General features: G+C 46.1%; 2 protein-coding genes across 5 annotated transcripts; both read left to right on the top strand.

The window, feature by feature from the left end:
* Positions 1-12,041: 12,041 nt before the first annotated feature.
* Positions 12,042-17,849, top strand: LOC106592236 (RNA-binding protein 12B-like). Of its 4 annotated transcripts, none has more exons than XM_082959496.1 (2): positions 12,042-12,175; positions 15,455-17,849. In XM_082959496.1, the coding sequence occupies exon 2, from the start codon at positions 15,481-15,483 to the stop codon at positions 17,395-17,397; it is 1,917 nt and encodes a 638-aa protein (XP_082815622.1). In that variant the 5' UTR covers positions 12,042-12,175; positions 15,455-15,480; the 3' UTR covers positions 17,398-17,849. The 4 variants fall into 4 exon arrangements, with proteins under 4 accessions (XP_082815622.1, XP_082815616.1, XP_082815619.1 ...); XM_082959490.1 differs by having other exon boundaries at positions 12,091-12,175; positions 14,167-17,849; XM_082959493.1 differs by having other exon boundaries at positions 12,112-12,243.
* Positions 17,850-19,373: 1,524 nt separating this feature from the next.
* LOC106594172 (uncharacterized protein C8orf88) lies at positions 19,374-22,290 on the top strand. The gene is made up of 7 exons (XM_045719238.2): positions 19,374-19,499; positions 20,362-20,441; positions 20,832-20,887; positions 21,012-21,096; positions 21,430-21,536; positions 21,747-21,799; positions 22,044-22,290. The coding sequence occupies exons 2-7, from the start codon at positions 20,363-20,365 to the stop codon at positions 22,051-22,053; spliced, it is 390 nt and encodes a 129-aa protein (XP_045575194.2). The 5' UTR covers positions 19,374-19,499; position 20,362; the 3' UTR covers positions 22,054-22,290.

The raw sequence follows: 22,290 nt of genomic DNA, 5'->3' as shown, positions 1-22,290 counted from the left end.
GCTGACACATACTGGACTCTACCCACACGCTGACACATACTGGACTCTACCCACACGCTGACACATACTGGACTCTACCCACACGCTGACACATACTGGACTCTACCCACACGCTGACACATACTGGACTCTACCCACACGCTGACACATACTGGACTCTACCCACACACTGACACATACTGGACTCTACCCACACACACTGGACTCTACCCACACACTGACACATACTGGACTCTACCCACAAACTGACACATACTGGACTCTACCCACAAACTGACACATTCTGGACTCTACCCACACATACTGGACTCTACCCACACACTGACACATACTGGACTCTACCCACACACTGACACATACTGGACTCTACCCACACACTGACACATACTGGACTCTACTCACACACTGACACATACTGGACTCTACCCACACACTGACACATACTGGACTCTACCCACACACTGACACATACTGGACTCTACCCACACGCTGACACATACTGGACTCTACCCACACGCTGACACATACTGGACTCTACCCACACGCTGACACATACTGGACTCTACCCACACGCTGACACATACTGGACTCTACCCACACGCTGACACATACTGGACTCTACCCACACGCTGACACATACTGGACTCTACCCACACGCTGACACATACTGGACTCTACCCACACACTGACACATACTGGACTCTACCCACACACACTGGACTCTACTCACACACTGACACATACTGGACTCTACCCACATACTGACACATACTGGACTCTACCCACATACTGACACATACTGGACTCTACCCACACGCTGACACATACTGGACTCTACCCACACACTGACACATACTGGACTCTACCCACACACTGACACACACTGGACTCTAATCACACACTGACACATACTGGACTCTACCCACACACACTGGACTCTACTCACACACTGACACATACTGGACTCTACCCACACACACTGGACTCTACCCACACACTGACACATACTGGACTCTACCCACATACTGACACATACTGGACTCTACCCACACATACTGGACTCTACACACACACTGACACATACTGGACTCTACCCACACGCTGACACATACTGGACTCTACCCACACGCTGACACATACTGGACTCTACCCACACACTGACACATACTGGACTCTACCCACACGCTGACACATACTGGACTCTACCCACACACTGACACATACTGGACTCTACCCACACGCTGACACATACTGGACTCTACCCACACGCTGACACATACTGGACTCTACCCACACGCTGACACATACTGGACTCTACCCACACACTGACACATACTGGACTCTACCCACACGCTGACACATACTGGACTCTACCCACACACTGACACATACTGGACTCTACCCACACACACTGGACTCTACTCACACACTGACACATACTGGACTCTACCCACATACTGACACATACTGGACTCTACCCACATACTGACACATACTGGACTCTACCCACACGCTGACACATACTGGACTCTACCCACACACTGACACATACTGGACTCTACCCACACACTAACACACACTGGACTCTAATCACACACTGACACATACTGGACTCTACCCACACACACTGGACTCTACTCACACACTGACACATACTGGACTCTACCCACACAAACTGGACTCTACCCACACACTGACACATACTGGACTCTACCCACATACTGACACATACTGGACTCTACCCACACATACTGGACTATACACACACACTGACACATACTGGACTCTACCCACACACTGACACATACTGGACTCTCCCCACACGCTGACACATACTGGACTCTACCCACACACTGACACATACTGGACTCTACTCAGACACTGCACATACTGGACTCTACCCACACACTGACACATACTGGACTCTACCCACACACTGACACATACTGGACTCTACCCACACGCTGACACATCCTGGACTCTACCCACACACTGACACATACTGGACTCTTCCCACATGCTGACACATACTGGACTCTACCCACACGCTGACACATACTGGACTCTACCCACACACTGACACATACTGGACTCTACCCACACGCTGACACATACTGGACTCTACCCACACACTGACACATACTGGACTCTGCCCACACACTGACACATACTGGACTCTACCCACACACTGACACATACTGGACTCTACCCACACGCTGACACATACTGGACTCTACCCACACACTGACACATACTGGACTCTACCCACACGCTGACACATACTGGACTTTACCCACACGCTGACACATACTGGACTCTACCCACACGCTGACACATACTGGACTCTACCCACACACTGACACATACTGGACTCTACCCACACACACTGGACTCTACTCACACACTGACACATACTGGACTCTACCCACATACTGACACATACTGGACTCTACCCACACGCTGACACATACTGGACTCTACCCACACACTGACACATACTGGACTCTACCCACACACACTGGACTCTACCCACACACTGACACATACTGGACTCTACCCACAAACTGACACATACTGGACTCTACCCACAAACTGACACATTCTGGACTCTACCCACACATACTGGACTCTACCCACACACTGACACATACTGGACTCTACCCACACACTGACACATACTGGACTCTACCCACACACTGACACATACTGGACTCTACTCACACACTGACACATACTGGACTCTACCCACACACTGACACATACTGGACTCTACCCACACACTGACACATACTGGACTCTACCCACACGCTGACACATACTGGACTCTACCCACACGCTGACACATACTGGACTCTACCCACACGCTGACACATACTGGACTCTACCCACACGCTGACACATACTGGACTCTACCCACACGCTGACACATACTGGACTCTACCCACACGCTGACACATACTGGACTCTACCCACACGCTGACACATACTGGACTCTACCCACACACTGACACATACTGGACTCTACCCACACACACTGGACTCTACTCACACACTGACACATACTGGACTCTACCCACATACTGACACATACTGGACTCTACCCACATACTGACACATACTGGACTCTACCCACACGCTGACACATACTGGACTCTACCCACACACTGACACATACTGGACTCTACCCACACACTGACACACACTGGACTCTAATCACACACTGACACATACTGGACTCTACCCACACACACTGGACTCTACTCACACACTGACACATACTGGACTCTACCCACACACACTGGACTCTACCCACACACTGACACATACTGGACTCTACCCACATACTGACACATACTGGACTCTACCCACACATACTGGACTCTACACACACACTGACACATACTGGACTCTACCCACACGCTGACACATACTGGACTCTACCCACACGCTGACACATACTGGACTCTACCCACACACTGACACATACTGGACTCTACCCACACGCTGACACATACTGGACTCTACCCACACACTGACACATACTGGACTCTACCCACACGCTGACACATACTGGACTCTACCCACACGCTGACACATACTGGACTCTACCCACACGCTGACACATACTGGACTCTACCCACACACTGACACATACTGGACTCTACCCACACGCTGACACATACTGGACTCTACCCACACACTGACACATACTGGACTCTACCCACACACACTGGACTCTACTCACACACTGACACATACTGGACTCTACCCACATACTGACACATACTGGACTCTACCCACATACTGACACATACTGGACTCTACCCACACGCTGACACATACTGGACTCTACCCACACACTGACACATACTGGACTCTACCCACACACTAACACACACTGGACTCTAATCACACACTGACACATACTGGACTCTACCCACACACACTGGACTCTACTCACACACTGACACATACTGGACTCTACCCACACAAACTGGACTCTACCCACACACTGACACATACTGGACTCTACCCACATACTGACACATACTGGACTCTACCCACACATACTGGACTCTACACACACACTGACACATACTGGACTCTACCCACACACTGACACATACTGGACTCTCCCCACACGCTGACACATACTGGACTCTACCCACACACTGACACATACTGGACTCTACTCAGACACTGCACATACTGGACTCTACCCACACACTGACACATACTGGACTCTACCCACACACTGACACATACTGGACTCTACCCACACGCTGACACATACTGGACTCTACCCACACACTGACACATACTGGACTCTTCCCACATGCTGACACATACTGGACTCTACCCACACGCTGACACATACTGGACTCTACCCACACACTGACACATACTGGACTCTACCCACACGCTGACACATACTGGACTCTACCCACACACTGACACATACTGGACTCTGCCCACACACTGACACATACTGGACTCTACCCACACACTGACACATACTGGACTCTACCCACACGCTGACACATACTGGACTCTACCCACACACTGACACATACTGGACTCTACCCACACGCTGACACATACTGGACTTTACCCACACGCTGACACATACTGGACTCTACCCACACGCTGACACATACTGGACTCTACCCACACACTGACACATACTGGACTCTACCCACACACACTGGACTCTACTCACACACTGACACATACTGGACTCTACCCACATACTGACACATACTGGACTCTACCCACATACTGACACATACTGGACTCTACCCACACGCTGACACATACTGGACTCTACCCACACACTGACACATACTGGACTCTACCCACACACTGACACACACTGGACTCTAATCACACACTGACACATACTGGACTCTACCCACACACACTGGACTCTACTCACACACTGACACATACTGGACTCTACCCACACACACTGGACTCTACCCACACACTGACACATACTGGACTCTACCCACATACTGACACATACTGGACTCTACCCACACATACTGGACTCTACCCACACGCTGACACATACTGGACTCTACCCACACGCTGACACATACTGGACTCAACCCACACGCTGACACATACTGGACTCTACCCACACGCTGACACATACTGGACTCTACCCACACGCTGACACATACTGGACTCTACCCACACGCTGACACATACTGGACTCTACCCACACGCTGACATATACTGGACTCTACCCACACGCTGACATATACTGGACTCTACCCACACGCTGACACATACTGGACTCTACCCACACGCTGACACATACTGGACTCTACCCACAGGCTGACACATACTGGACTCTACCCACACACTGACACATACTGGACTCTACCCACACGCTGCCACATACTGGACTCTACCCACACGCTGACACATACTGGACTCCACCCACACACTGACACATACTGGACTCCACCCACACACACTGGACTCTACTCACACACTGACACATACTGGACTCTACCCACACACTGACACATACTGGACTCTACCCACACACTGACACATACTGGACTCTACCCACACGCTGACACATACTGGACTCTACCCACACACACTGGACTCTACCCACACGCTGACACATACTGGACTCAACCCACACACTGACACATACTGGACTCTACCCACACACTGACACATACTGGACTCTACTCACACACTGACACATACTGGACTCTACCCACACACTGACACATACTGGACTCTACCCACACACTGACACATACTGGACTCTACCCACACGCTGACACATACTGGACTCTACCCACACGCTGACACATAATGGACTCTACCCACACGCTGACACATACTGGACTCTACCCACACGCTGACACATACTGGACTCTACCCACACACTGACACATACTGGACTCTACCCACACACACTGGACTCTACTCACACACTGACACATACTGGACTTTACCCACACACTGACACATACTGGACTCTACCCACACGCTGACACATACTGGACTCTACCCACACACTGACACATACTGGACTCTACTCACACGCTGACACATACTGGACTCTACCCACACACTGACACATACTGGACTCTACCCACACGCTGACACATACTGGACTCTACCCACACGCTGACACATACTGGACTCTACCCACACGCTGACACATACTGGACTCTACCCACACGCTGAGACATACTGGACTCTACCCACACGCTGACACATACTGGACTCTACCCACATGCTGACACATACTGGACTCTACCCACATACTGACACATACTGGACTCTACCCACACGCTCACACATGCTGGACTCTACCCACACATTCACACATACTTACACTGACACCCCAACACACACCACATACTGGTCTCTACCCACACACTGACACATACTGGACTCTCACCACACGCTGACACATACTGGACTCTACCCACACACTGACACATACTGGACTCTACCCACACACACTGGACTCTACTCACACACTGACACATACTGGACTCTACCCACATACTGACACATACTGGACTCTACCCACATACTGACACATACTGGACTCTACCCACACGCTGACACATACTGGACTCTAATCACACGCTGACACATACTGGACTCTACCCACACGCTGACACATACTGGACTCTACCCACACGCTGACACATACTGGACTCTACCCACACGCTGACACATACTGGACTCTACCCACACGCTGACACATACTGGACTCTACCCACACGCTGACACATACTGGACTCTACCCACACGCTGACACATACTGGACTCTACCCACACGCTGACACATACTGGACTCTACCCACACGCTGACACATACTGGACTCTACCCACACGCTGCCACATACTGGACTCTACCCACACGCTGACACATACTGGACTCCACCCACACACTGACACATACTGGACTCCACCCACACACACTGGACTCTACTCACACACTGACACATACTGGACTCTACCCACACACTGACACATACTGGACTCTACCCACACACTGACACATACTGGACTCTACCCACACGCTGACACATACTGGACTCTACCCACACACACTGGACTCTACCCACACGCTGACACATACTGGACTCAACCCACACACTGACACATACTGGACTCTACCCACACACTGACACATACTGGACTCTACTCACACACTGACACATACTGGACTCTACCCACACACTGACACATACTGGACTCTACCCACACACTGACACATACTGGACTCTACCCACACACTGACACATACTGGACTCTACCCACACGCTGACACATACTGGACTCTACCCACACGCTGACACATACTGGACTCTACCCATACGCTGACACATACTGGACTCTACCCACACGCTGACACATACTGGACTCTACCCACACACTGACACATACTGGACTCTACCCACACATACTGGACTCTACCCACACGCTGACACATACTGGACTCTACCCACACGCTGACACATACTGGACTCAACCCACACGCTGACACATACTGGACTCTACCCACACGCTGACACATACTGGACTCTACCCACACGCTGACACATACTGGACTCTACCCACACGCTGACACATACTGGACTCTACCCACACGCTGACACATACTGGACTCTACCCACACGCTGACACATACTGGACTCTACCCACACGCTGACACAAACTGGACTCTACCCACACGCTGACACATACTGGACTCTACCCACACGCTGCCACATACTGGACTCTACCCACACGCTGACACATACTGGACTCCACCCACACACTGACACATACTGGACTCCACCCACACACACTGGACTCTACTCACACACTGACACATACTGGACTCTACCCACACACTGACACATACTGGACTCTACCCACACACTGACACATACTGGACTCTACCCACACGCTGACACATACTGGACTCTACCCACACGCTGACACATACTGGACTCTACCCACACGCTGAGACATACTGGACTCTACCCACACGCTGACACATACTGGACTCTACCCACATGCTGACACATACTGGACTCTACCCACATACTGACACATACTGGACTCTACCCACACGCTCACACATGCTGGACTCTACCCACACATTCACACATACTTACACTGACACCCCAACACACACCACATACTGGACTCTACCCACACACTGACACATACTGGACTCTCACCACACGCTGACACATACTGGACTCTACCCACACGCTGAAACATTCTGGACTCTACCCACACGCTGACACATACTGGACTCTACCCACACACTGACACATACTGGACTCTACCCACACGCTGACACATACTGGACTCTACCCACACGCTGACACATACTGGACTCTACCCACACGCTGACACATACTGGACTCTACCCACACGCTGACACAAACTGGACTCTACCCACACGCTGACACATACTGGACTCTACCCACACGCTGCCACATACTGGACTCTACCCACACGCTGACACATACTGGACTCCACCCACACACTGACACATACTGGACTCCACCCACACACACTGGACTCTACTCACACACTGACACATACTGGACTCTACCCACACACTGACACATACTGGACTCTACCCACACACTGACACATACTGGACTCTACCCACACGCTGACACATACTGGACTCTACCCACACACACTGGACTCTACCCACACGCTGACACATACTGGACTCAACCCACACACTGACACATACTGGACTCTACCCACACACTGACACATACTGGACTCTACTCACACACTGACACATACTGGACTCTACCCACACACTGACACATACTGGACTCTACCCACACACTGACACATACTGGACTCTACCCACACACTGACACATACTGGACTCTACCCACACGCTGACACATACTGGACTCTACCCACACGCTGACACATACTGGACTCTACCCACACGCTGACACATACTGGACTCTACCCACACGCTGACACATACTGGACTCTACCCACACACTGACACATACTGGACTCTACCCACACACACTGGACTCTACTCACACACTGACACATACTGGACTTTACCCACACACTGACACATACTGGACTCTACCCACACGCTGACACATACTGGACTCTACCCACACACTGACACATACTGGACTCTACTCACACGCTGACACATACTGGACTCTACCCACACACTGACACATACTGGACTCTACCCACACGCTGACACATACTGGACTCTACCCACACGCTGACACATACTGGACTCTACCCACACGCTGAGACATACTGGACTCTACCCACACGCTGACACATACTGGACTCTACCCACATGCTGACACATACTGGACTCTACCCACATACTGACACATACTGGACTCTACCCACACGCTCACACATGCTGGACTCTACCCACACATTCACACATACTTACACTGACACCCCAACACACACCACATACTGGACTCTACCCACACACTGACACATACTGGACTCTCACCACACGCTGACACATACTGGACTCTACCCACACGCTGAAACATTCTGGACTCTACCCACACGCTGACACATACTGGACTCTACCCACACACTGACACATACTGGACTCTACCCACACGCTGACACATACTGGACTCTACCCACACGCTGACACATACTGGACTCTACCCACACGCTGACACATACTGGACTCTACCCACACGCTGACACATACTGGACTCTACCCACACACTGACACATACTGGACTCTACCCACACGCTGACACATGCTGGACTCTACCCACACACTGACACATACTGGACTCTACTCACACATACTTAGCCCATCTTAGCTCAAACAACTACCTCTTCCCCTAATTTTTTATTTATTTATTTTGCTCCTTTGCACCCCAGTATTTCTACTTTGCACACTCATCTACTGTCAAATATACTCTTCCAGTGTTTTAATTGCTATATTGTATTTACTTCGTCACCATGGCCTTTTTATTGCCTTTACCTCCCTTATCTCACCTCATTTGCTCACATTGTATATAGACCTATTTTTCTACTGTATTATTGATTGTATGTTTGTTTTAATCCATGTGTAACTCTGTGTTGTTATATGTGTCGAACTGCTTTGCTTTATCTTGGCCAGGTCGCAGTTGTAAATGAGAACTTGTTCTCAACTTGCCTACCTGGTTAAATAAAGGTGAAATAAAAATAAAAAATAAAAATAAAATAAAAATACTTACACTGACACCCCAACACACACACACACACACACACACCACATACTGGACTCCACCCACACGCTGACACATACTTACACTGACACCCCAACACACACCACATACTGGACTCTACCCACACGCTCACACATGCTGGACTCTACCCACACATGCTGGACTCTTACCACACACTCACACATACTTACACTGACACCCCAAGACACACAAACACACCACATACGCTGTTGCTACTGTCTTATCTATCCTGTTGCTGTAAGGATCTATGTGTAGCTGGTGCAGAGGAGTCAGGCGCAGGACAGCAGAGATTAGTAAATATAGGTAACTTTACTCAAAGTCATCAAATACAAGAGAATTACTAAGCCCACAATACGGACCACAATACAACAAACAATCACTCACAAACAAACATGGGGACCAGAGGGTTAAATAATAAACAGGTAATTGGGTGAGTGAAACCAGGTGTGTAAGACTAAGACAAAACAAATGTAAAATGAAAAGTGGATCGGCGGTGGCTAGAAGTCCGGCGACGTCGACCGCCGCCCGAACAAGGAGAGGGACCGACTTCGGCAGAAGACGTGACAGTTGCCTAGTAACGTGACCCTAACCTATATGTACAGTACATAACTACGTCTTACCCCTGCACATCAACTCAGTACTGGTACTCCTTGTATATAGCCATGTTATTTTCTACTCCCTGTATATCGATAGCCATGTTATTTTCTACTCGTTATTGTTATTTGTTATTCACTGTGTATTTATTTAATCCTCGTGTCACTATTTCTATTTATTTTTGATAGTTTTTATCTTTTAACTCTGCATTGTTGGAAAAGGACCCGTAAGCATTTCACTGTTAGTCTACACCTGTTGTTTATCAAGCATGTCATTTTTTTTTTAATTAATTGATTAAATATCTTATCCCATCTTTATTTCCCTTAACTGTGCTCTCAGTATAGAAGCCTGGCAGTGTTGGCTGTGGCCAGAGGCAACAAGGATGGCTCTTTCCTCATGTCCAATGCACTTCAGAAGTTGAAAAAAGGGCAGCGATGTGTCTCTTGGAACCCTTTTCCCCTTGACCACTGGACTGGTGAGCAATATGCCTGTCATATGATACAAATGAGATATATGATTGGAAGATGCTATGTAACATAAAGAAGTACTCTAGGTTTGAGATGACACACGAGCCATGATAACATCAGAGTCCTGTTTTATGAAGTGGGATGTTTATTTAAGGCACCCGCCCTCAGTTGAATGCATTCAGTTGTACAACTGACTTGGTATCCCTTGGGGATATTGCATCAGAATAGAAGGTTCTGGATAATATGAGCCTTTGATTGAAATAACTGAGAGAAGAAATATATTTGATTAAATAAAAATGTATATCCCAAAATAGTTGTCTGATTTAACCCTTATCAATTAGTGATCCTGTTAGGGCTGCTAATAAAAAGTCAAGCAGCTGTCTGTCATATATGTTTGAAAAATTACGGCAGTTGAGGAATGTTGGGACGGGGATACAGAAAGGTGGATTTCTGAGGAGGAATTTGAGGAAGATGGTGATAAAAAATGGAGATTGGGTGTTGAAGAAGGTTGGTGTCAAGTGTGAACAGAGTGAGCTGCGTTCTGGATTGTGTTATTTCATAGTTGTGATGGCTTCCCTATTATTCTACAATGTAGAAAATAGTAAAAATAAAGAAAACCCCTTGAATGAGTAGGTGTGTCCAAATTTGGACTGGTACTGTGTGTGTGTGTGTGTGTGTGTGTGTGTGTGTGTGTGTGTGTATATATATATACACAACATACTACCGCAAAGTAGGTGGCGACATGCACGAACAAAATGTGTGAACGCCATGATGCCAAAGAAGAAGAAATGACACGCGAGATCTTCCTACTTCTCCCTCTAGGCTTCCGTATTTCCAAACGTGTTTGAAACTCGAAGGGTAAAATATATTCTAACCTGCCATCCTTTTGTCAAAATTTATAAGAAACTTTTTCTCTCGCTGCCTGTGTAAGTTCTCTCTTAGGTATGACTCTTGGGATGGAATTATCATGCTAGCGTAGCGTTATTTTACGAGTAGCCAGGCTGCAAGGCCCTGCTAGCTAGCGTTGGTAGCTACGCTAGCTGCCATGTAGCTACCTAACGTTAAATTGCGACGTTTTTATACTAATTCAGTTTTTAGTGTATGGTGTATTTTGCTTGTGCATTTTCTTAGGTAAATAAAACGCGGACAATGTAGGTGTTCAGCTGTGAACTAACCGGCTAGCATACACAGTGGCTAGCTAGCTAACGTTAGGAACCCTGCTATGGTGGGCTGTGTGCTAGTTTCCTCAAGTAATGGCATAACTTTTGGTTTTTCTAGCTAGTTTCGCGTATCCTGATTGTTCTAGCCAGATGTGTGTCTTGCACTGGTTGCTTTGTGACGGTTCTCTTCTCTCCATTTAACTTGGCTTAAATGAAATGTCGCCGTCCAATTATGTTAATGGTCGATGATTATGAAACCCTGAATCACAGTGTGCGACTGGGAATGGACATTTTTATATCGCGCGCCGTAAAAAGTTCTCTATCTGGTTTACACAAATTATATTTTTAAATGTGTCAGTATATGTTTGCGTTAAATCGACCAATGGCCTGTGTGTGCTCGACATTAAATGTATTTTGTGGCATGACGTTGTTTTGACTAGTATCAGTCACAGTAGGGTACCAAGTTTAACTCTGCTGGGTGCGGGCTGTTTCTTTTTGATTTGTGCAGCAGAACGACCAATCATGCTCAAGTATGCCAGCTATTACTCTTATGCCTATGGTGCATTTCCAATAGACTTTACCCCGGTGTTTGGACTGAAGTCATAAGACTTGTTTTTTCCACCTCTGAGGCCTGGCCCCAAAAAATCTAAAGGTCTTGGGCCGTGAACCTACTCAGACTTGGGGCCAGACCTGGGAAAGTTTGACTTGTTTTTTCCCGAACATGGTTAACACACCTCACGAAGTAACTGTTCCAAGTCCTTAGCCGTAGTGATGGAAACACGTTCCTTATTAGTAATACACCAGGGTGTATGGACTGGAGTAACAACACTGCCGTATTGGAAAAGCCCATATCTGACTCTCTGTGGACTGATGCATATCAAAGAAAAGGATTAAAGGCACGGACAGAAAGCACGGGGTGGCACAATTCTATCCAGGCGGAGCGGTCGGTGGTTCTCGTGCACATGGAAGCCGCTCAGCCAGAGAAAATAGGATTCTGCTCTTATTTTTCAAGGGGTGCCGTTGTTCACCAATCACAGTAGAACATGTAGCCTGCGTGGTGATACATCAACACTTACGTCCAACAGCGGGATCAGCTAACTTGCCTGCTGGCAAACACTTGTCAGTTTAGAGTCACGTTTAACAATACCATTCCCCCCCCCCACTAATCCATTTTTGGATTTATCGTTTCTGTTGCGTGTAAATACTTTATGAATGCTTATGGCGTTATAGCGTTTCTTCATTCGTACGTCGATAATGTTTATTTCGTTGCTATGGTCACAGTCTTTGGAACAGCTGCCGGAGACACTAGCCGCTTTGATTTCAGGGACAAGTGGTGTACTCAGAGGGGTACTAGGCCATATTCCGCTGTCCGAAAAGTGCTTAACTATGTCCATGGCTAATGTCATGCCCATCTTTATCAATGATGGTGTATGGTATGTCGAGATGTAGGCCTAATGATTGATGGGTTATTGCTAGATATTAAGTATCTACAGAAATTGGTTAATGCTGTGCCTTTCGGTTTTTTGTGGTTTGGGTATTCTGATGGTCTGAATACATGCCTGTTTCTGATATAGATTGGAGAGTTTCTGGCAAATGCACGATTTCATTCCAAGGACGCAGAGAAGAAATACTTTTGTATATATAGTGTATGTGGACACACCTTCAAATTAATGGATTTTGTCATTTCAGCCACACCCGTTGCAGACAGGTGTATAAAATCGAGCACGTGGCCGAGCAGCCGCACACGAACCTAAGATCACCATGCACAATGCCAAGTGTCGGCTGGAGTGGCGTAAAGCTCGCCGCCATTGGACTCTGGAGCAGTGGAAATGCTTCTCTGGCGCGATGAATCACGCTTCACCATCTGGCAGTCCGATGGACAAATCTGGGTTTGGCGGATGCCAGGAGAACCCTACCTGCCTCATTGCATAGTGCCAGCTATAAAGTTTGGGGGAGGAGGAATAATGGTCTGGGGCTGTTTTTCATGGTTCGGGCTAGGTCTCTTAGTTCCAGTGAAGGGAAATCTTAACACTATAGCGTACAATTTCATTCTAGATTATTCTGTGTTTCCAACTTTGTGGAAACAATTTGGGGAAGGCCTTTTCCTGTTTCAGCATGACAATGACCCCGTGTACAAAGGGAGGTCCATACAGAAATGGTTTGTCGTGTGGAAGAACTTGACTGGTCTGCACAGAGCCCTGACCTCAACACCGTTGAACACCTTTGGGATGAATTGGAATGCAGACTGCGAGGCAATCCTAATTGCCCGACCTCACCAATGCTCTTGTGGCTGAATGCAAGCAATTGCCCGCAGCAATGTGCCAACGTCTAGTGGAAATCCTTCCCAGAAGACTGGAGGCTGTTATATCAGCGAAGGGGGGACCAACTCCATATTAATGCCTGTGGTTTTGGAATGACATGTTCGACGAGCAGGTGTCCACATACTTTTGGTCATGTAGTGTATATGTGACTTAACGAAGGAGAATATTGCATGAAACTTGTGAACTTTTTAACACTTGATTGAATTGAATAGTTGTAACGTGAAGCCTGGAATTGTAGATTGGAAGCCTGCCATTATACTATGGTGAAGGCTCATACCTGATGCATTTAATGTATGCACAGCTGATTTGAGATGGAACAATCCGTGAAAGGGACATCCAGTTTAATGGTTGAACTTTGTCACTCCTGGAGACGACATACTAATCTTTCAGATGTTAGAATCTCCGACCTACCGTTGTTGCCTGTAGGCCTGTACATTTTTTTTAGGGTGTTTCCATTTTGTAGTGGCCTAGGTGTCGTATTGGGACCTTCAGATTTGTGCACAGCGTAATCCTTTCAGAACGTTTTCAGTTGCTGTTTTCATTCTCAAGGTGTCACCTGTTTTGGTGATGTTATAGTGGAATGGTCTGGAGAGCATTGGTGAGCTGGACACAGGACTGTTCTGCAATAATGCTATTATGTACCCCTCTGTCTACAGGTGCTGTTGTTTGTGCTGTTGTCGGAATGGCGGTGGTCATCCATTTACAGGGGCTCAGAATCACTGCAGGTTCTGAGGACGTTCGCCATTTCTTCACTGGCCTCAAAATCCCAGATGGTGGGGTGCACATTATTGGTGGGGAGAGTGAGGAGGCTTTCATAATCTTTGCTTCCGATGAAGACGCGAGGCGGGCGATGACCCGTTCGGAGGGATCCATCAAAGGTTCTCCGGTTCGCTTACGGCTGAGCAGCAAGTCAGAAATGCAGGCTGTTCTCAAGCAAAGTATAAAACCTGAGGTGACCAAAAAGAGGCCGTATAAGGAAGGTTCCAGAAGACCGGAAAGAGAAGGCAGGAATGAGGAATCTAGAAGAAAAGAGCGCGTGGAGATGGGCAGTAGATCAGTGTCTTACAGTAACGTACGTAGTCACGCCCGAAAGCCTTTCTCACAGCCAAGCAGTCAAGATTACTTGTATTTGTATATGCAAGACATGCCTTTTACTACGACCGAAGAGGAAGTGAGAAGATTCTTTGACGGATTAGTGGTGGAGGACATTATTATGATGAGAAATGACCGCGGCCAACAAAATGGGAAAGGAGTTGTCAAGTTCGAATCCAGACGGGATGCTAGAGAGGGTCTGAAAAGACATCGGCAATACCTTGGAACGAGGTTTGTGAAAGTCTATGCAAGCTCAGAAAAGCAGTGGGTTAAGGCAGGTGGTGCTAGGGAACCTCCAGACCGTGCTAGGTCTTACTCACCAGTGGCCGACAGGTCTACAAAGTCCAATTCTCCTGCCAATGAGGAGTTCTGTGTCTTGGTGGAAAACCTTCCCTACTTAGTGGAGAAGAGGGACATAAAGGAGATCTTCCATCATGCAGACCTCAAGTATGATCAGATCCTTCACCTCCTTGACAAGTATGGGTCAGAGACAAGGTCCGCATTTGTGCTGTTCAGAAGCCTGAGGGACTACGGTGCTGCCTTGACTCTTCACAAGCAGAAATTTCTGAAACGAATTGTGTACATCTCTCCTATCTCGAAAGAGAAAATGGTCGCCATGCTAGAATCTGGGGGAAATCTAATGGATGGTGCACCACCCTCTAAAAGGTCTTACAGAAGATCTCAGGAAAGGCTTCCAAGAGAGACCAAGAAGGATGTGTATGAATCTGATAAGATTTGCCTGTATGTGCGAAACCTGCCTTTCGACGTGCGCAAAGTTGAGATTGTGGACTTCTTCCTAGGCTTCAGGATCTCAGAGGAGACTGTTGTTTTGCTGCTTGACCATAAGGGCAATGGGCTTGGAGAGGCTTTTGTGATCTTTCAGACTGAGGAGGAGGCTATGAGGGCACAGTCTCTGAATGGACAAGGGTTTCTTGGAACAAATGTCATCCTGAAATGCATTTCTCTGGCTCAGATGTGTGAATTTGGTGGTGGTGAACCTGCAGTGACAGAGCAACAGATGGAGAGAAGCTCAGAGAGGTACTTGGCCAGGAACAGTGAGGCGATGTCCCATCTGGACACTGATTACAGGGTCAACCCTGATATAGGCCATCTTCCTATGAACGACCTGCAGGTTCATATTGATGGAGGCAGCAGTCTGGGTCTGGATTCTCACATGATGGAAAACCCTGTTCTGCTTGATAACAGGGGCAATGGCTCTGCTCATAGACATGAAGGCTATGGACCTTCTGCACCGCAGCAGTTTGATGATCCAACATCCTTGACACTGGTTAATATGCCTTTTTCTATCAGAATTGAAGAAATCTATAACTTTTTCTATGGATATCGTGTCATTCCTGGATCGGTCTCATTGCAGTATGACAATGGAGGGCGTCCCAAAGGCTCAGCAACGATTATTTTGGAATCTCGCTCGGAAGCGTTAATGGCAGTTGAGGAATTGAGTGGAAGACCAATAGGCAACAGAAAAGTAAAACTAGTTCTTGTGTGAAATTTGTCCTCCGTATAGAACATAAAATAACCTTTTTGGGCTTTAAAATGTGACGTTTTAGGAAGAACAACTCGGACTGTATTTGGTTAGTTTGGTGGTTCCAACAGATGGTGACTGAACAATTTTTGATTTTAAAAATACTGTGTGTGTGTGTGTGTGTGTGTATAGCCTTCTACTCCATGTGTAACGGACAAACCTTTTGTCTGTTTTTTCCCCCTTAAAGAATAACAATTGTTTTTGTATTTTGCCCATCGCTTGCTTGCTATGTAGCCTGTTTCTGAAGCTTTTTCTTTTAGTGAAATTTGCCTGAAATTGTATTTTCTTTAACAGCTGGGTGAAGGTAGAACTTAAATTTGCAACTATTATTTGTTGAAATGTTTATTGCATTATATAGTGTAAAAGTTGTCCATTAAACTTAGTGGAAATTCTTTGATTAAAATGCATACATGTTCTCCTTTTGTCGTCATCTAAGATGTTTTGTTGTATGATAAATTCGGTATTGCCCATGGTCCTATATATATTTTTTCCTGTGGTCTTTGGACTCGAATGCCATGTTATTTTGCTTTAGCTGGACACACACACACTCAAATGGTTAAGTATCTATATATGTTAGGTATTCCCCAACTCATACGCCAAGTTATGCAGGATTTAACACAAGCAAAGGGTGCGACTGTCTGCATTAACTCCCTTTTTATTTTATTCTGATGCAGATGTATACATTTTGGTTGTCAGGAGCAGTGAGAATAAAACGTTTAGAATGCAGGAGACTTTCACACTTAACTGAGAATCTGTGAATTGCACCTACATTACTTCCAGCTACCCAATTTCCAGAAGTAACCAAGAGTTGGACTACGGTGCACCATGTTAACTATTCTCACAGAAATTGTTTTCCACTTTAAACCTTGAAGTAATAACTGGGTGGTCGGTAGCCTAGCGGTTAGAGCATTGGGCCAGTAATCAAAAGGTCACTGGTTCGAATACCTTGGAGAAGGGCCCTAAGAATAAGAGTTGTCAAGAACTTCGGTTCATTCTGCTACCGCATGGTAAGCTTGGCCTCCCGAGTGGCGCAGTGGTCTAAGGAACTACATCTCAGTGCTTGAGGCATCACTACAGACACGAAGGTTTGAATCCAGGCTCTATCACACCCAGCCGTGATTGGAAGTCTCATGGGGCGGCGCATAATTGGACCAGCATCGTCCGAGTTTGGCCGGTGTAGGCCGTCATTGTAAATAAATATTTGTTCTTAACTGACTTGCCTAGTTAAAGGTTAAATATATATATTTTTAAAAGCGCCAAGAAGGGCACCAAAAGGCTCCTGAACAGCTTCTACCCCCAAGCCATAAGACTGCTGAGAAACTCGTACGAACACTTTCTCACATAGCACATGCTGCTGTAACTTTATCCTGATTGCCTAGTCTCTTTTACCCCTACCTACATGTACATATTACCTCAACTACCTCGTACCCCTGCACATTGACTCGGTAACGATACTCCTTGTATATATATATATATATATATATAGCCTCGTTATTTTATTGCGTTACTATTTACTTTTTTGTGCTAATCCCCCTTTTTAACTCTGCATTGTTGGGAAAGGGATCGTAAGTAAGCATTTCACGACAAAGGTGTCGATGTGCCCTTGAGCAAGGCACTATACCTTAATTTGCTCCAAGGGCGCCGTACTACTATGGCTGACCCTCTAATACAACACATTTCACTGCAATATACAAAAGTATATTTAAGCAATAAGGCCAGATAACTGAACAGACAGATTTGCCTTTGAAAATGTGCAGCATAACTAAGTTATTTTATCAAACAAGTATTGTAACGTGAATATACCGATACTTGAACGATAAAGCAGAAAAACTCCGTTTGTTATCAGTATGATATTCTAAGAATTTGTTCTGCACTGATTTCAATATGGAAAGATTGCTTCCGTACCCCGCCCGTCCCCTCTTTCGTGAATTTCGTTGAAAACGTTACTTTGCTGCGCGTCTCGTGTTGAACCTTTTTGGGGGTAACGACAGCAGAAGCAGCACCTCATCAGTGTGGCATCTCTCGGATGGGAAGGAACCCGTGTGTCGCCGAACATACAGGGTCAGGTAAATATGACCTAGAGACAATAATGGAAGCCTGCCAGGGTTTTCATAGTGAACAAAACTCGAGTAACTTTTTTTTGCCATGATAAGTACGGTCAGCATTATTCGAAAAAATGGCCAACGAGATAACTTGGCTAGCTAACGTTAGGTGGCAGCCATGGCTATTTAGCCAGCCGCCTAGCGGTGATGGTAATGCTAGTGCTAAAAGTTTTCACCGAGATAATGCATCAATTTAGTAGCTATCTCACGCGAAATGACTGTCACAACTTAATAACTAACTTAGTTAGCTAAGTTAAATTGATAAAACCCATAAATCAAAGTTGTTAAAGCATAGCTAGTTTCTCTAACGTTATCGGTTGGATTTCTAAGGGGTTTGTCAGTGCTAGCTAGATAGGCAAATTCAGCAGGAATTTACTTTTTGGAATTAGCTAATCAGCTGACTGGGAGAGTTTTTAGGGTAGTTTATCTCAATCTGTCAAATTATTTGTTGCTAGTTCATAAAAGACAACATTCACATCTTATGTAACTAGCCCAGGTCAAAACTTCCTAGAATAATAAACTTGTATCACCTTTTTATGGGGGCAAAATGAATCAATTCAAGTCAACACTTCAGCTTTTGCTATTGCAGTGCTGATGAGTGAGTGATGAAAGACCTGAGGTCATGTTTTTATAAAATGTGGTGGGTGACACGCAGCACTTTGAATTAGCTTAAGTGACAATCTGTGCTGTCATATCATACAACTGTCTCTCATTGTAGCTTGACAATCGGAGCAGGCAAGAGCACAAACAGATCTGGGACCAGACTAACTTTAAATAGACTTGACCATGACAAGTTAGATGGCTTCATAACACTTTGCTGTTACAGGATGGAGGTGTCAAGGAGGCGGATCTTACAGAAGCACCTGCAGCCAGCCAGACCACTGCGGCGCTGCAGCACTGACCAGGGTAAACTAACTGGACTAGTTCACTCTCTCATGTTCAACCTACACGTCTTGCTACTTTTTAAGTCTTTCTTGACCCAATTTTATGAAGTGTGATCCTCACAAACAGTCATGGACTAAGAACAAAATGAATGAATGTGTCGGCTAACAGACAGTATTCAAGATCGGATTCCCTACCTACCCTTCTACCCAAAGTGTGTTCTTGCTCCCTCCCTGTTATATTTAAAAGCATAGGATTGGTGTAGGCAAAGGTTGTCCGTTTCTACGATATTTCTTACTCAAGTCAATTCATTTTAAGTCCTTGAGGGGAAGTGAGTGAGTGAGTGAGTGCACACTTCAAAGAGAAGGGTAGAGAATCAGACTGCAGCCAGTGTCCCACTTTCTCTTTATACAGACCCCTGCTTTAGAAATGCTGAGCCATCTGTGTGTGGACAAGCAGGAGAAAAAACAGTGAGTGATGCATAGTTTTACCCAGAAAACTGACAATTACTTGCTCGGATAAGTAGTTAGTCTGTAGATAGTCTATAAGATTAATCTATTTCTTGCATTGACCATGTTTTTATCCTATGGAAAGATTAACAGTATTGGAGTGGAACAGTTTTTTGAAATCCTCCATCTCCAAACTCAGACTCTACAAAAAGACTCCACCCCAACTAAAGGTAAGCTATCTATCTATCTATCTATCTATCTATCTATCTATCTATCTATCTATCTATCTATCTATCTATCTATCTATCTATCTATCTATCTATCTATCTATCTATCTATCTATCTATCTATCTATCTATCTATCGAAGTGTGAGTTTCAATGTTTGAATTACTTTAGTCCATAGTTGTGTCCCAAATGGCACTCTATTCCCTATAGTACACTACTGTTGACCAAGGCTCAAAGGAAGTGCACTATATAGGGAATAGGGTGCCATTTGGGACACAGTCGACATGTTATCGTGTGTGTGTGGATGTTGACTGATTCAAGTGATTCTCTCTCCTAGTGAGGATATCTTACACTAGAGACTTCCTGATTCAACTGGCCAGTTCCCCCATTGCCAAAAGAAAACCGGACTTCTTACCAGAACATCCTGTTGTTTTGGAAAAGGCGGTAGCTCGTCATTTGTCTCATACTCAGTTATAGCTTGTTTAGTAGTTCATTTATTCAATCAGAGCAAATTCAGAAGTATCTCCTTTTGATTTACCTTTCGTATCACTTGCCAACCTGCTCTGTATTTTTACCTTTAACCTGTTCTCAGTGCCATAGCTTAACATGGCTTATTGCAAATTCCTGATATTGAATGTTCATTCATTTCCACAGAGAGAACCTGGTGTGCCAAGGTTGGAGAAGAGGTCTGATGAAAACAATGAAATGTAAGTAAAAATACAAGTGTGTCAATGAACATGCCTGGTGCGAAGATGCATTTGTAAAGAATAACTACAGTATTAGGTGAAGATTTTGGAGATTCTGTGAAATCGGACAAATGTTTTCCTTTACCACAGCTTCTGTAGAAGTCATTAAAGCTTTTTTTTGGTGCAATATCAATTTTAACACAATTTTAGAAAACATGAATGATTTATTAATCCTAAATGTTTGTGTGAATATTTTCTTGTTTAGGTTTGCCTAGGCTAACATGGAGCTGGGAAGTCTGGTTGCTGCTGCTGCTTTTCAACCCACACACCACTACAACTTGCTCTGCCATTGAGTGATATACCAACAACAACAAAAAAATCCCAGTTGAGCCCAGAACACCACAGGCATGGGATGCGTCCCAAATAGCACCCTATGTCCTATTTAGTGCACTACTTTTGACCAGGGCCGATAGGGTTCAGATCATAAACGGCCATGACCATGAGAGTTGTAA

This window comes from Salmo salar, chromosome 02 (assembly GCF_965601325.2).
Source record: "Salmo salar chromosome 02, fSalSal1, whole genome shotgun sequence".
NCBI lineage: Eukaryota > Metazoa > Chordata > Actinopteri > Salmoniformes > Salmonidae > Salmo > Salmo salar.
This window is presented reverse-complemented; position numbering and strand designations above follow the sequence as displayed.

Excerpts from the sequence above, each read along its gene's own strand:
- LOC106592236 (XM_082959490.1), top strand. The coding sequence starts at position 15,379 with ATGGTCTGGAGAGCATTGGTGAGCTGGACACAGGACTGTTCTGCAATA.
- LOC106594172 (XM_045719238.2), top strand. The coding sequence starts at position 20,363 with ATGGAGGTGTCAAGGAGGCGGATCTTACAGAAGCACCTGCAGCCAGCC. Across the intron at positions 21,097-21,429 it reads AGACTCCACCCCAACTAAAG|TGAGGATATCTTACACTAGA; the intron begins GTAAGCTATCTA and ends TCTCTCTCCTAG. Across the intron at positions 21,537-21,746 it reads CTGTTGTTTTGGAAAAGGCG|AGAGAACCTGGTGTGCCAAG; the intron begins GTAGCTCGTCAT and ends TCATTTCCACAG.